The sequence below is a fragment of the Lytechinus pictus genome, unplaced genomic scaffold (genome assembly GCF_037042905.1).
Source record: "Lytechinus pictus isolate F3 Inbred unplaced genomic scaffold, Lp3.0 scaffold_19, whole genome shotgun sequence".
NCBI classification, from domain to species: domain Eukaryota; kingdom Metazoa; phylum Echinodermata; class Echinoidea; order Temnopleuroida; family Toxopneustidae; genus Lytechinus; species Lytechinus pictus.
This window is the reverse complement of record NW_026974140.1, coordinates 7,083,036-7,098,620: the sequence shown is the minus strand read 5'-3', so window position 1 is coordinate 7,098,620 and position 15,585 is coordinate 7,083,036. Positions and strand designations below refer to the sequence as shown.

The window sequence follows — 15,585 nt, the reverse complement described above, 5'->3', positions numbered from 1 at the left end:
TGTTAAATCAACACCAGAGTTTTTGCAGTGTGATGTAAAATCGGTATCCAAGAAAACACATTTTTAGTTTACATCCCTACTTCATAACCATTTTGGGGCACATGTATTAATATAATCTACTAATGAATTGGAAAATTTACATGCACTTTTGATGGTATTTACAAAAACTAAAGATAAACTTTAATCTTAACGTCAGCTTAGCGCTGCAGATCGAGTGTTAAATATGACAGGTGACATATTGTTTACGTACTATTGTGAGGGAAAGAATCTCCCAAACTGTTATGTTAAAGTCCACACATGAGTCACTTTATAGCAATGTAACGATGTACCTGATATAAAAAAAAAAAACAATTGCTGAAGCAATTATCCATCAAATTACTTTCTGACCGTTTAACAGAGCCTTCTTTGGACACCCTGAGCGCAAAAACTACGGCAATAGCCTTCCTACGGAAACATATGATTGACTATTACACGATGGTAACATGTCAGATTCAGAGAAAACCTTGGGACCCGGAAGATTTTGCTGATTTGAAGAACCTCTTTACCAATATTATCGTCTACTTCGTAAACAAGGTGACGGGTGGGGCAATGAAAGAGATTCTTCCTGGGTCTATCAATGATGTGTTCCGGGTGAAAGTCAATGGACGTCTTCCAAACAGGGTCCTCTTAATTGCAGCAGCCGGAATGGGCAAGACCTGCGCCGTGGCAAAGATGGCATATGACTGGGCGTATCAGGAAGAGAACTCTCCACTCAACGATATTCCTCTCTTCTTTGCTCTAAAGCTGAGGGCGGCTGACGAAGGCATGTCACTTGGTGAAGCTATCCTCTCCGAAACCATTGGGAACATCCATGGAGTGACCCCAGAATCACTAGAAGATTTCATTGGAAGACATGAAGAGGATTGTGCAATGGCATTAGATGGATATGATGAGTACAAGGGAAAGTTGTCTTTGAGGAACCCAACGAGCAGTATCACACAGGCGATTGGAAACAGAATTTACAGGTCCTGTCGAATTATTGTCACCAGTCGGCCATATCTTGAAAATGAGTTTGCAATTCCAGGACTGGCCAGAATCTACACGAAGATGGAGATCAACGGATTCACACAATCCCAGGTGCAGTCCTTTATCAAGAAATATTTCATGTTGAAGTCAAAACCGGAAGAGTTTCGCAGATTAACAGGATTCCTGCTGGAGAACGCATTTAGTCAAACCATCATGAACACTCCACTCTTCTGTATGATGATCTGTCATCTCTGGGAAGAAGGTCTTCTTACTCAGATCTCTTCTTTGACAGGGTTGTTTGATACCATCATTCAATTTCTACTAACACATTCAAAAGCCAAGGATGATACGTTTGAATGTGACATTCAAGGTCTCCTTCAGGGTCTTGGAAAGTTAGCAATGTCTGGACTCTTGAAGGAAGCACAGAAAGTGGTCTTCGAAGGTGCGGATCTTGAAGGGATAGAAGAAAGCGAGGGCATTGGTATCACACTTGGTCTGTTGTCAAAGCAGACAAATCCAGCCAGGAATATTACGAACGGGAAAGCCTCTAGGACATACATCGAGTTCTTCCACAAAATGGCACAAGAGTATTGTGGAAGCAAATTCTTGGCTAGTTCTGAAGATGACCTTGACTACTTCCTAAAAGCTGTATGTAGAAGTAGAACACCCCTCATGTATGGCAATATCCTTCGCTTCCTCGCAGGCTCAGGTGACGATATTCTGATATCCTCTATTCAGCACATTTTACAAATTGAAGAGAGAGTAATGAGCAAAGAAATCAAGCACAGGCTCCTTCTTGATTGTATTTGTGAAGCCAGAGGGGATATTTCGAATTCAACGTCTAACTTTCCAACTCTCTTTGACAACGGCAAAATATGTCTGCAGTCATTATCTCCTAGTGCAGTAATAGGCCTGACAAGACTACCGCCAACTGTTAGAAAACAGGTAATCATTCATCCGCTAGACTGTTATGAATAATTGATATTCATTTCATTTAATAAAAATATGTGCAAAAGTAAGAAATCGTATACAAACGTTGATAAACATAGATTGAAAATTTGTTTTGCATAATTATGTAGTATTATGTAGTATTGCTAATAGTATTTGTATCTGATTATCTATTAAAATCGTTGATCGATTTTCTTAGTTATAGAGTTGTGTAAGGGGCACGTTAAGGGGTGCCGTTCAGGGGTGCCATTCAGAGGGCAAACGCAAGGTCAAAGCAAAAAAAAAGGAGAAAATAAAAGATATATGAAACAAAGAAGACACAAGGCAGCCGTGCCATCTCCAAATGTTGGGAGGGTGATTTTTCAAGTCAATGATAGACATAAAAAGGCATGCAGGTTCCACTTACCAGGTTTCATTTCCCTTGATACGGCACGTGTAGGCCTATATTGAAAATACCGTGATATTCTATGGTTTTTATCATTTAGATCACGTCAGCAGATCTCATGTATTGCAATCTGCCGTCCAATCTTACACGAATCATTTTACATGGTCTACAATCTTGTGACAATCTGGAAGAGATGAAGGTGTGGGAGTGCAGTCTAAAAAATCCTCCATTACTCCAGCTTCCTGCAGTCAGGGGTATCTTTATTGGACACCTCGACAATTCTCAGGAATATTCCTCACTCATCGCAGCAGTTCCAAACGTGCAAACTCTCAGGTTGGAGAGTTGTCCAAACTTTGACACTCTTCAACAGGTCCTTCAATCATTCATGAAAGGACTCAAAAAGTGCAATCGTCAGCTTCGCAGTCTTCTGGTGTCTGGATGTCGAGGGAAATTGTCGTCGTTATGTGCCAAGGAGCTTATCGACTGCCTAATGTTAGAAGCGCCACTTTTGGAAAAGCTGCAGTTGTTCAACGTCAATTTTGATTGGAAGAATCTGCGGATATCTATTACAAGAATGAGACGAATGAAAAGTCTGAGGGATATTGGGTAAGTTCGGTGTTCTAGAATTTAACTATACTTTGTTTTTAGTATGATGATTTTTTTCTTTTCAATTCGAGGGTGGTGATTCTAAATCTGAATGATGCCATTCGTGTAACATTGAGAGTTTCCCGCAAATTGACACAATCCAAGATCGCCACCAATGAGTCTATTTGCCCGGAGAAATAACAAAACTGCACGCATTATGATATTTGAAATAACAAGTCTAAAGTCTCTTATGGTTAATGCTCTATTTTCATGATTGAAATTTAAAACGAATATCATATGCCCCTTCCTGTATTATGTACAATATTAATGTGAAAAGACACCAACGTTCGCATATATTGACCATAAAATGCCTGTATTGTGATGTATGAGTAACATATTGCCCGATTTTATTTTGACCATTTATTGAGTTTAATCAGTAAAACTAGAAATGTTGATACATTTATGAATTTTGGCTAACAACACAATTTTCATTGAATATATACACACGAATTCATGTTTTTAAAAAGTAAGTTTGCGTCTGAGGTGCACTTACGAAATGGTGCATAATTTTGGAACCGCGTACCCAGGGATGTAAAAAAAAATGGTGTCAAAAGTAGCGCAACACTTGAAAAAATGTCACGGCACGGCGCAAGTTTTTCGCGTTACATTTATTACGAAAAATGTCGAGGATAACGATAAATGTTTTCCTCATTTTATTTCGATTATGTGATTGATGTTTCTTTGCCCCTCCCCCTCCGTAACATTATTGAGATATATTGTTAATTTGTAATGTATTATCATAATTTAAATTAATTCCACGGTGAAGGACACGATTTGACTCATAAGTCAGCAACATGAGACTGCTGTAAGTATTAAATCGAGTGTTTTTTCTTTCAAATCTGAAAAGAATGTTATTGATGCTATTGTTTAAAACTTACAAAAACATGATAAAACAGACTAAAGTTATCTATCTCACACTTGCCTTGCTGACGGTGATCCATGATGAAATTTTCTTCTCGGTATAGAATTGAGTACTGTGGAACCACAGAAGACGGAGACTTTGAAAATTGTCTTCGAGACATTGCTTCAGCTGATGGCGAGATTAAGGTGACATTACGTCATGTATGTACAATTTATTGTCTTTTTAAATATCATGCAAAAGAATGTATGAATGTTTGAAAGAATAAATGACTGCATAAACGATCTAATGTATTTGGTAAAGGAATAACAGAAATGGAGAGCAGTTAAGAGGAACCAAGGGAGCCTTTGAGTTTGATTAGCTGAGAACCCCTGTTACTATGGTAACTGTCGGATAAAACGGGACTTGTCGAATAAAACGTCAGACAACTCCTTTCATGAAACGCTCCGTAGAAGATCCCTTTTAGTAGTCTTCAGGAATTCAGTAATAAATGAGTTAAATAAGTGAATTGATTATGAATTGGTTATAAATGAATGAGTTAATAAATCAAATATTGGATGCATTGATTAACGAATTGAAGATTTACAAAATGTGTAGACGGACAGACTCATTGGCTTAGGTTAATATTTCACGTCTTGCAACATTACTCCTTTTTGGTTGTAAATCTAAAGCCATTTTTATTCCAGAAATACAATACGTACTTATAAATCAATCCTTTCAGGCTTACCAAAGAAGCAAGATCTACAGAATTCATCCTCTTCCGTAGCTATCTCAAAGACATCGTACAGACCTGTACCTTAGAGAAGTGCGGTCACATAAGGAGGCTGAAGATTTCGTCATATTCATCATGTTCATTCTCGGATACGATTCGGATCAATTCGTATTGCTTTGCATTTGGGTGGAGTTAGTAAAAAGAAATTAAATGTTTATGAATTTTCATCCATTACCGTGATTGCTTTCTTATTACTTTTTCATTTCTTAGAACCTAGAACTTTTTAAATCTTAATATGATGTATTGGCAATTTACTTTAACAACTAACATCTATATAGCTAACACTATTTTACGCCCAATCAAAGTTTATGTGCACTTGATGTATTGTTATCAATCTAAAACCGTAATACTAGTTCATGATATTTATAAAATTACCATTTAGAAATAGGACTTGATTACAGCTAAATTCCAATTCACATTCCTGAATTTTCAACGTAATACGGTTTATTTTTAACCATCCAATATTGAAATTGTTGAGTGTACTTTATAAAAACATGATGGATGTTACAATTTTGTAAAAAACTCAAGATATTGGAAAAATTGCATCACTTCACAAAATGTTTTTTTAATAACCCTTTCATTGTTACACTAATGTTTGTTCGACAGAACATCCAATTGACACCAAAGGTTGCATGCAAAGCTGACCACGCTTATCCTTTTTATTCTATTTAGATAGAAGTATAGTCACACAACCAAGAAAGATACAGTGTAAGGGATATTATACAAAATTAGTACGAAGGGGATTGACTTAAAATTTATTTAATGTACGTGTAGAACATAATTTATTACCAATTATATACAAATAAAAACTCAGTGAACGAATGCTGCAGTAATTCAATTACAGGGAAGGTAGAAAAAAGACTGAAATTTTTGAATTTCAGTAGAAACATCATTCCTCAAAATATTGCAAAATGTGAATTATACATTCAAAGTTTTTGTAAAAATATACAATAAGAAATCAACACCTTCATTTCATCGCCAATCCGAGTTACTCAATTACACAGTAAAAACAAATTGTACAACCTGGTTCTAATTGATCGGGTAGTCTATAAAAGTTAAAACGAATAATTCTTCCGATACAGTATTTTTTTTTTCTTACGACAATTACGTTCTACATGTTCTAGGGGAACTGAAATCCGACGAACTGTATACATAACTCACAGTGGATCTCGAACCACATTACGCGCATTCGTTTAGTCTTGACTCGCATCGCCCTTTTATAAATAATCAGAAATGTGTTGTAAATTTTGTTTTTGTTTCTAAAAAGGGAATTTTCGGATGCATATTGTAAATATCTACACATATCTTGGCAAATGTTGTGACAAATGTTATAAAGGGTAGCGTAAAATATTCATTTGTTTATTACGTATACATTTGAAAAGACAACATCATGTTACACCATTGGTAATCAATGATTCATGACCCTGATGTGGTATATTGGCCTTTTCTGGTAATATCATCAGAACATGTTCGTTTGGTTGTTATGAAATTCCTTTCCGCCCCTCAAAAATGTGCACTAGTTTCGTTGAAGTCTTCTTGCACCATAATCCTAATCGACACAATACAAAAAGTAGTCTAATCACAATCTCATTTGCCTCAAATAACAAATCATTTAGATTTAAAAAAATGAAGGCACATTTAGTGAAATACCAAAGATTTTGACCATAGTCCAGTCGGTTATCAAACGAAATACAAAAGAAAAGTTATCAGATAATGAATGTACAATATTAAATTGAACCTTATAATGAGGAGACAGCTTCGCGACAAAGCTTTTACACTCAGTTCAGTTAAGTTTTTATTTTTCTCATTTCCAATAAAAAAATTAAATTCATACGTATATCAATTTACACAATAAGACATGTAGAATTATCCATCTATACATGATATCATATATGTACATGCTATTTATAACAAAATGTGATAAGTCTTTGTACATATTATCATGAATTTAATACTATTTTATTGGCTTCATGATTTGGCCATACCGATATAATTTCCAACAGGCATGGAATGAGAACAATAATGCTTCAAATTTAGTGAAATTTTCCCTTGAAATCTATACTCTTATCCGCGGATTTACTTTAAAAAGCACTTTATTTATTTGCAGTTCATGACTGCCATTTATAATTTAAATGTAATTTAGCTGAATTGAGTTGACCCTTTTTTACACCCCATGCAAAGGTGGATATTAACTTCAAAATCGTAGTAATGAACATGTAGACAGTTGCATATGTATTAATCATTAACACGAATTGGACAGAAATGTGTAGACCATTCCAATAAAAAGTTAACTTTATACATTCTATACCCACCCAGAGGTCGACTATTATCTGTTAGTCTTTTCTGCTTTGTTCGTATGTGAATGAGAACAATGGTGTGTGAGGACATGGGAGAGGGTATGTTAGGCAGCTCTTACTTGTTCTTTTGAACGTGGAATTCATATTAATAAATATATTAATAATTGATTAATTCTAATGAATTAATTATTTTTTTTAACTCATTTAGTTTCAAAGATATTTTAATTTAACAAGGGCGTAGGCTAGGGTCGCACGTGCACCCTCCCGCTGAGGCAGAGGAGTTCGGACATTGGCAAGCAAAACATAATTTGTACCCCTTCTTCATGTTCTTCTACTTTTAACATTTGATTTTCCAAACTTTAGTTCCACCTCCCCAAGATGTGCACCCCATACCACTTTAGTTCCACCTTCCCATGCTCAACATGCTCAACCAGCCGACGCCTTCGAACACTTGTACATTCTGTACTTTTGAATAACAATAAATGCTTTAATTTGAAACTTGATAAGACAATTACTAAATGATCATTAATCAATTTTAATCTTATCTTTTCAAATCAATTTACATTTAACACATGTTTAATCTTGTAATATCAAATTTACATGTGACCTTACAGACTTAATTTTCATTAAAAATTGTGCATTGCTTAACATGTCGAAAGACAAGAGTTCGATTTCTTCAAATTACATTGCTACTCTGTAAGAGAGACAGAGTGAGGGAAGAATAAAAAGAGAAGTAAGGGAGTGTATGAGAGAGTGGGGGCGGGTGACATGAGAGAGAAGGGGATGGAGGAAATTATTCCTTAACCTGAAGTAAAACTCCGCACGTAGCCACGGCGGTGCTGAGTCCGAACAGCCACATGAAGAAGCGATCGATCACGAAGGCGATCCTCATCCATTCACCCTTGATCTCGTCATCGACAAGTCCGTCTTCAGTCGTCTCCATGACTTTCCTGAGATAGGATGCGATTTGGGACATGATGAAGCGTATACGACCCCGGCGATCAAGCTGGACGCACGTGCTGGACTGTGACGTCGGTAGGTTGGCTACATCGAGTTCGAGAGGCATCTCGTTGCTATGACGGCCAGCCTCAACTACCCCAGTGGATGAGCCGCTGCTTCCTGAAGCATTCTCAAAGTTGATTTGGGGTATCTGAAAGTGTGTGAGATAAATATTATGAAGGAGTTTGGCCTAAAAATAATGATTAGGGCTGGAGGGCTAATGAAAATTGGTCTTTTGCATTATAAGATAAAAACGAATACTATAGTACCCCGAGTACTTTGTACTTTATTCACAAAGCACTATGCTGAATGTCAGTGTTGTAGCCAGTGTCGGAAATAGTGGGGCGGGGGGGGGGGGGGCAATTGCCCTCCCCCGAAATTTTGATGAGTGAGAAAAAATGTATAGTAAATGCACTTCCGCCCCCATAATGTTCTTTTGCCCCCCCCCCCCCGGTGCCGCCACCGGCTGTAGCTTTACTGTCTTGGTAAAAGTATTGTCGCCAAATTATTTTCCAACGATTTTAATATTTTCCAGGGGCTACTTTTCAAGAGATTTCAGATATAGCTTTGTTCTGTATAACAAATCTTAGTCAATAATGCTGAAAGCAAACAAGTTGTGGACTTTGAGCACAATGTTCCGAATGCAAACAAGGTATTCATAAAAGTTAATACAAATCTGTGATGAGGAGTTTGAGAAGAAACATTGACATATTTCCTCAAATAAAGAATGAACCTAAAAGCGTCCCTCCCCACTATGTAACACGTTTACACTTTTGTTGGGGAGGCGGCAAAAACAGTAATAAAAGATATTAAAGGAAAGTAGTTGGCTGAATGAGGATAATATTGAGAAGATGATTTCCAAAGGAGGGATTTATTTCATTGATGACGTTTGCACAAATTTCCTTCCACTGTTCCTTTATATTGGGGGTAATAACAATCTAGTGCGTTCATATCTTGTTCTAAATATAGTTTTACTTCTTCTGTGACATCCAGAGTCTACAGAGTTTCAATAGCAAGCGTCCATTTTCATTGGTTGATCGTCGATGTGTTGACCAATGACGGAAGCAACTACAAATCTGATTGGCTTATGAATCTTTTTGAAATAAATTGTTTCATGTTAAAAGACCAGCACATATAAAAACCACAATAAGTTGTACCTTGTCTGTGACATCATCTGTGATATTACACTCTTTTATGCACATAAATTTAGCCAGGTAATCGAGCGTGAATCGTCGAAACCAAGAGGGCGCTCTACCCACGTACGTGCCACGGTGGTGGATATAGAGAACGATGGCTGTTAACACTGTAGAACCGGACACCAAAACCATTGTGGTGATGTAGTACTGGGCTGATGAATGATAAAGGGTAATCAGAAAAAAAAATCAAAACAAAAGTGATCACTCAACCGATAAATCAACATCCGATAACCGTTAATCAAATGGCCAATTGATCAAATTTAACTTAATCAATCGATGAACAAAAACAGTAGCTTTCATTTACCAGACTGGGACCATATTTCAGACGTTAATTAAGCACAACATTTCTGGTCTGAAAAGTGCTAAGCTGGAACGATGAAGATGTTTCATGCTGCCTGACATTCCTTGTGTTTGATTGGCTGAGAAGCACTGTGTTGCTATGGTAATTGTCGGATGAAACTGGAACTTTCGGATGAAAAGTCAAACAAGTCCATTCATGAAAAGCTTCCAAGAAAGATGCAAAGTGCCTTTGAAGGTGCCCATGATCGAAACCCATATTCGTAGAGTGTATTCATCAATTAAATCAATGAATTACCATTAATTGTTTTTATCATTAAACCAGCAATAAAACACTATGATATTGATTCAATACAACAATTATGAATCATGCTATCGTCACCTCCCCCCCCCCCAATAAAACGCACATCATGCATCAAGTTCTACAAACTATAAATCATAGCATAATTTATAAAAACAATACATTGATAATTAGGAACAGCTTATATTCATTTGACAAGGAGCGACTATTGTGAATAAATTCTTTTCGAACCCCTCGGAAAAAGGATCTTTTAAAATCAAAATAGATTATTTCATTTTTTGGAGTTTAAATGAATGAATGAGACAAGAGATGAATAAATGAAGGAATGAATTTATTCAATCAATATTTCATTCAAGCAATGACTCGAGATACGAGAGTGAATAACTCACCAATAAGGGGCACCACCTCTGACGTTGGGGGCATGGTCTCGGCCGCAAGCAGGAGGAAGACAGTAAGTGAGAGAAGTATAGTGATGCAGAGGGTGAACTTCTCTCCGGTATCAGCGGGTAGATAGAAGGTGAGGAGAGTGAGGGCAGATACCAAGATACATGGGACAAGCATGTTGATGACGTAGAACAATGGTCTGAAAGGGAAGATGGAATAGAACATGTTCTGAGATTAACATTAATTTTATTGAAACATTGCTTTGAAATAATAAAGAAGTGACTAATTGACTAGAATGTAATGGGCAGCACATAATATGAATTCGTTTAAGAAATCCGTCGTATCTTTTGATGTATAAAAATCCAGCCATTTTGATAAATAGATTTTCATTTTGTGCGTGGTGGAACAGTGGATGGGGCGTTGTGGCCCAATGGATGGGGCGATGTTGCCCAGTGGATTTAGTCTCCGGACATAGAAACAGAGGGTCGAGGGTTCGAATCCCAGCCGTGACGTAATTTCATGTCGATCCATGATGTGATTTTGCTATTGACAACTTTATCCTCTCCATACAAACGAATCAACACCATAAAAATTCATACAACCTATTATTATAGACAGCGTAATTACATCTGGTGTGTGTTTCATAAAGCTCTTCGTAAGTTAAGAGTGACTTTAAGAACGACTGGGTATCCTTTCTTACACGCTAAATAATCACCAATGAACATTAAATGGTGAATAACATTTACCACAAGAGATGATCACCAGTCGTCCTTAAAGTAACTCTTAACTTACGAACGGCTTTATGAAACGGCCCCGGAACAATAGCTAACGTACCTAACTAATTAAGAGGTGTGTTTCGCTCCCGGTCGTGATTCATGAACTTGTCCAGAAGAGAATATGAAAGATTCTCTAAAAGAAATCACTGGCCTTTATAATAATATCATGTCCGGTCTTTAAAAAATAGTTAAATCCCAACCTGGTTTACATTTTTTTAAATTAAAACAAGGTACTTTATACTATATTGATTAGAAAATGCAGATGATTTGAACGAAAAGAAGAAATATCAATTTGTGGTGTGCAGACCTAGACCTATATAATAATGATCTGTTTCATTGTTGATCGGGATGGACCTAGTAATGTGTTTGGATGGCATCCATGATCTTGCTCTGACATACGAAACAAACCTCTATACCAAGTACCTTCTTCTGATGATTAGTACGAAGTCTAGAATGGAGAATGGGTACTTGCAACAGCCATACTGTGGCAATGTCCTGATGACTGGGAAATCTTCCAGCCTCCATTCACCATTGACAAGAAAGCTTCCGGTGTCTCCCGAGGCCGAGCGGTTCAGGAGGTTCAGATGCTCAGTGGTGTAGGCCCATGATCCAAACTGCAGGGTACACTCCTGCTTGTCGAAGGGGAAGTAGTTGATGTTGATCTTACAGGAACTCCGGAAGATTGCCGGAGCTAGCCAAGTGACAGTGCCATCGAATGAGACGGCAGCATTTGTCTTCATGGCGCCCTTGAAAGAGCTGTCCGCACTGCAATGATTTCATAATAATAACAGAAATGTTATCATGAGTTGATGAAGAAATTTTTATTAGATGTTATTATTAGTTTATTAGTTTTGATTCGACGTAACATAGGCGCCTATCTATTTTTTTAACTGAATGAATTCTTTTATTTTTTAATTAACCAAATTGGTAACCGAAAACATTTTGAAAAAAATATTTTTTACGAGACTCTTTATTATTAGGCCTACTTTCAATAGTCAGATTATATTAGATCATAATTCTCATTACGGTGCAGGTAAGAACATGTCAATTATTTTGCGGCGACAATGACGTATCTAATACCAACGAGAAATCTTTTCTTCTGCAACAATTTGTTAAGCAATGTGGATTAATTTTGTGGACCCGCACTCGAGCCTCCGCAATTATGAAATCCTTAATTGATCTGCCACTGCATGAATGATTATAATCTGACCAAATTTATTTAGGGGTAATATAGTACTCACTTGTTGTAGAGAATGATGTCGGGTTTCCAGATTTCTGAAGAAGGGATTGTGATCTTTGTTATCCCGCCGTAATCATCCGGGTTCCATTTTAGATTGGCGTCACTCCAGCCCTATTATACAAATTTATACATACAAGAAAAGGATATATTCCTTTTCACATTTAACAAAAATCAAGAGACAAAGGGAGTTTTCCTGTAAAATTGCACAATATGTTAACGTCATCCACACATATATACATCAATGCAATGTAATTGTGTCTTAAAAATCTTTAAACAGCACGGTTGTTCCATTGTACACTACTTATGCCATTTGGCCCAAAGGAATATACCACATTAGGTAAGAAATTATAATGATGTCATTCTCAATTGTTTCATTTTGTCAATGTAATGCATCATTGCCCCACTGAAAATATAAGATTGCACCTTAGTTATCGCAGCAAAATAATTAATTGTGAAAGTATAATAGTTCACATTTCTTCACACGACCATAAGATTTTTTAAACTAAAATTGTTGTAAATATGTCGACGACCGTAACAATGGGATGAAAGCAGCTGTTACATGAAAATGTATATTCAGGGTAAGAACAAAAAAAATCTATGACAGAAAGAATATAGAGTCGAGAGAACGAGCAGAAGATGTGTTAATGTGATAAAATAATATTGAGGAGGTGGACAAGAAAAAAAAACAGACTAATCACGCACAAATATAAGAAATTTGATACGCACTAATGTTATTTACCTGTCGTAACCACACATTTGTTGTTATAATCTGATTGCGTTCATCCTGAAAAAGAAAAAAAATCATGAAAATAAAGTCTTGCCATTCCAGTTCATTTTTAAATGAGGTCTCCGCTTATTGGTGTCGATCACGAGGGGGATGGGAAATATTTCCCTCCAATATTTCAGGTAGGGGGAATGACCTGTGTTATCATCCCCAAATTTCACTTCAATTTTGTTAGTATTCTTGATTCAGGTTTATGATATAAAATAAGTGGAAACACACAAATGAAATGAAAATTCGAAATTAAGATATTGAATATAAAAGGGAAATAACCAAGAAAACCGTCAAGTATCCTGACAATGGCTCATTTTCAGGCCATTTTCATTAGAAAAATCAACTCCCGCATTGCGTTCACGTTATTGACTATCCTTAGATATACAAAATTCATAATTTTGTTGTAAAAGAAAGCTAACATATACTAAACTCCAGTCATAAGGACTACACTCCTCTCCAGCTGGCGCACAGATGCAGGGCTGGGGGGCCATGGTTTCATTGTCAGATGAATTCAACTGATGATGATTCGATAATGAAAAATATATTGAAAATTTACTGGTGACTTTTTAGCTAATACATAATTGAGGGCAAACTCGTCAGACACAAGACAACATCAGTAATTTGAAACTAGAAAGTCCATGGAATTCAATTAAGATTCTTTTAATTCATTCAGTTTTCACCACCACACCAAATGACGTATGTGCATTTACGACATTGCAGTGTCTGACACATAATATTGAGTTATTGGCCACGCTTCACGTAACATTCCGCAAACTTAAGGTGAAAGCTAATGTTATAAGCTATCAAAATGCTGACGTTTGATTGGCCGAGTCGGCAGAACTGTTACATTTGTTAATAGCCCATGATGATAGTAAGTTGATGACACATATCCTTAGAACGTGAGGAGTGTATAAAAACTTAGTTGGATTTAGATTTGGATTAGACTTATTAATTTCCGTTCAACAAAAAAATTAGTTAAGAAAGCAATCTTAAACTTCTTTAAAAATATACAAATTTGCAATTGACTGCTTGTCTGCTTCTTGGAACATAAAGAAAAAGATAAAAAAAATGTATTTAAAACTGATCTGTCAATTGCAACTAGTGCATTCGATCGATATTTTCAATTGACTGCACACATTATTCTTGTCAACCCTCCTTTTAAGAAAGATCGCATAAACCTGCGACATGAGCTACCCTCTGATATACCATGTGAGTGAAAGGAAAGGGATTACCATGTCAATGATTTGTCTGATGGCCATTCCATATAGAACATTGATGCTCTGGGTTGATCTCTCTACAGGTCGTATATCTTTAGAGTAATTGGCGAACAGGTTCGTGAAGAGACGAAATGTATCCGTGGTTTTGGTCTCCCCCGATACCCCTGAAATTCAATAAAATAAGGAACAAAATGTACATACATTGCTTAAAAAACATTGATAATAAGGGAAATGCGAACCTGGGGGAGGGGTGGTCCAGGATTTACAAAGGGGCACACTTTACCCCACCCCTCCAATAAAAAAGAGAAATATAGGGGTAGTTTCCTGGATTCCAAAATATTATTTTTGTAAAGTTGAGTATCAAACAACATACATCATAAATATGAACGCCGCCAGGAAGGGGGAGGGGCGATCGGCCACCCGATTTCCTTTTCGAGCTATTAAAATAGGGGAAATGAGGAGAGCAACAAGTAGAAAATGGAAGGAGGAGAAAGTGTATAGTGGTGGTTCATGTAATCATATAATAGAATAGGACATCGTAGATAATGACAAGATCAGTGATTATATACAGTAATATAAAGATGATAATAAGAATGATATTGATAATGATGATGACGAATTGATAATTACAATAATAATGATGGAGATGACAATAATAATTTTTGTTGGGGATGTGCCGATCTGTCATGAATATGCCACCTATATATATGAAATCAGAGCTAACATACAGGGAATATAAATATTATGCTTGTTCTATAGTGAACTTGATAAGTCGTCATCAAAACACACCAGGGCACACCAGTGTCTGATCACCTCATTCTCGGAATTCATTTGCTTTCTAAAGCTTAATTGCCATGATGTCGCCTATTTTAGTGAGGGATACCATCCCAGAACTATTTTTGTTCATGAGTAAAATTCTTGGAAAAATGAAGAAAGTGCAAAAGATTCATGCCCATCTTGTTGGAAAGTACTCCGAAAAATTGTAACATTCAGTTTGATATGCCTCAAACGGACTCTGGGCAGCAAAGCATGAATATGTAATATTGGCACTGAGACTGTTATTTTCAATCTAATTAATATCAGTACATTGACCTGAATATTTTCTTTGATTTACGTTAAATGGGATATTTGGACAAGTGTACTTCATGAACCATTTAGAACTAAAAGACGATGAGTGTTGTATCGATAATGATTTAAAAAATATACACTTACCAACTCCGCAAAAAAAGAACGACACCGCGCAAAATATCACACTCCTCATGTTCAGGGATTTTACTAATCTTGACGTTTAGGCGGCCAACAACATACAATTTTGGAACAAAATAAACAATTCAATGCAAAGAATTATATAAATCTGATGATATTTTCTCCTTCCGTTCAGTGAATGCTCTTGTAAATTGACTGCCTGGGCAATATTCTTCGATTTCTCTGCCTACCTAGGCAGCCAAAGTTGCGAAGGGGATAATTCTGCATGGATATGATCATTACT

At 36.5% G+C, this 15,585-nt stretch overlaps 2 protein-coding genes across 4 annotated transcripts in view; one reads left to right on the top strand and one right to left on the bottom strand.

Moving 5' to 3' along the window:
• The window catches only part of LOC129260959 (uncharacterized), a 24,855-nt gene extending 17,936 nt beyond the window's left edge, over positions 1 to 6,919 (top strand). For 2 of the 3 annotated variants that reach the window (XM_064114343.1, XM_064114342.1), the window contains 3 exons: positions 398 to 1,950; positions 2,439 to 2,944; positions 3,949 to 4,187. In XM_064114343.1, the coding sequence (XP_063970413.1) occupies positions 398 to 1,950; positions 2,439 to 2,944; positions 3,949 to 4,102 (2,213 nt within the window). In that variant the 3' untranslated portion in view covers positions 4,103 to 4,187. Of the gene's footprint in view, positions 1 to 397; positions 1,951 to 2,438; positions 2,945 to 3,948; positions 4,188 to 4,563 lie in introns of those variants that run through there. The other variant, XM_054898975.2, reaches the window with a different exon arrangement.
• On the bottom strand, positions 5,256 to 15,585 carry LOC129259999 (neuronal acetylcholine receptor subunit alpha-10-like). Its single transcript, XM_064114344.1, has 8 exons — positions 15,309 to 15,585; positions 14,112 to 14,260; positions 12,844 to 12,888; positions 12,106 to 12,215; positions 11,288 to 11,629; positions 10,094 to 10,287; positions 9,068 to 9,258; positions 5,256 to 8,061 (listed from the first exon to the last, which is right to left on the bottom strand). The coding sequence occupies exons 1-8, from the start codon at positions 15,355 to 15,357 to the stop codon at positions 7,705 to 7,707; spliced, it is 1,437 nt and encodes a 478-aa protein (XP_063970414.1). The 5' UTR covers positions 15,358 to 15,585; the 3' UTR covers positions 5,256 to 7,704.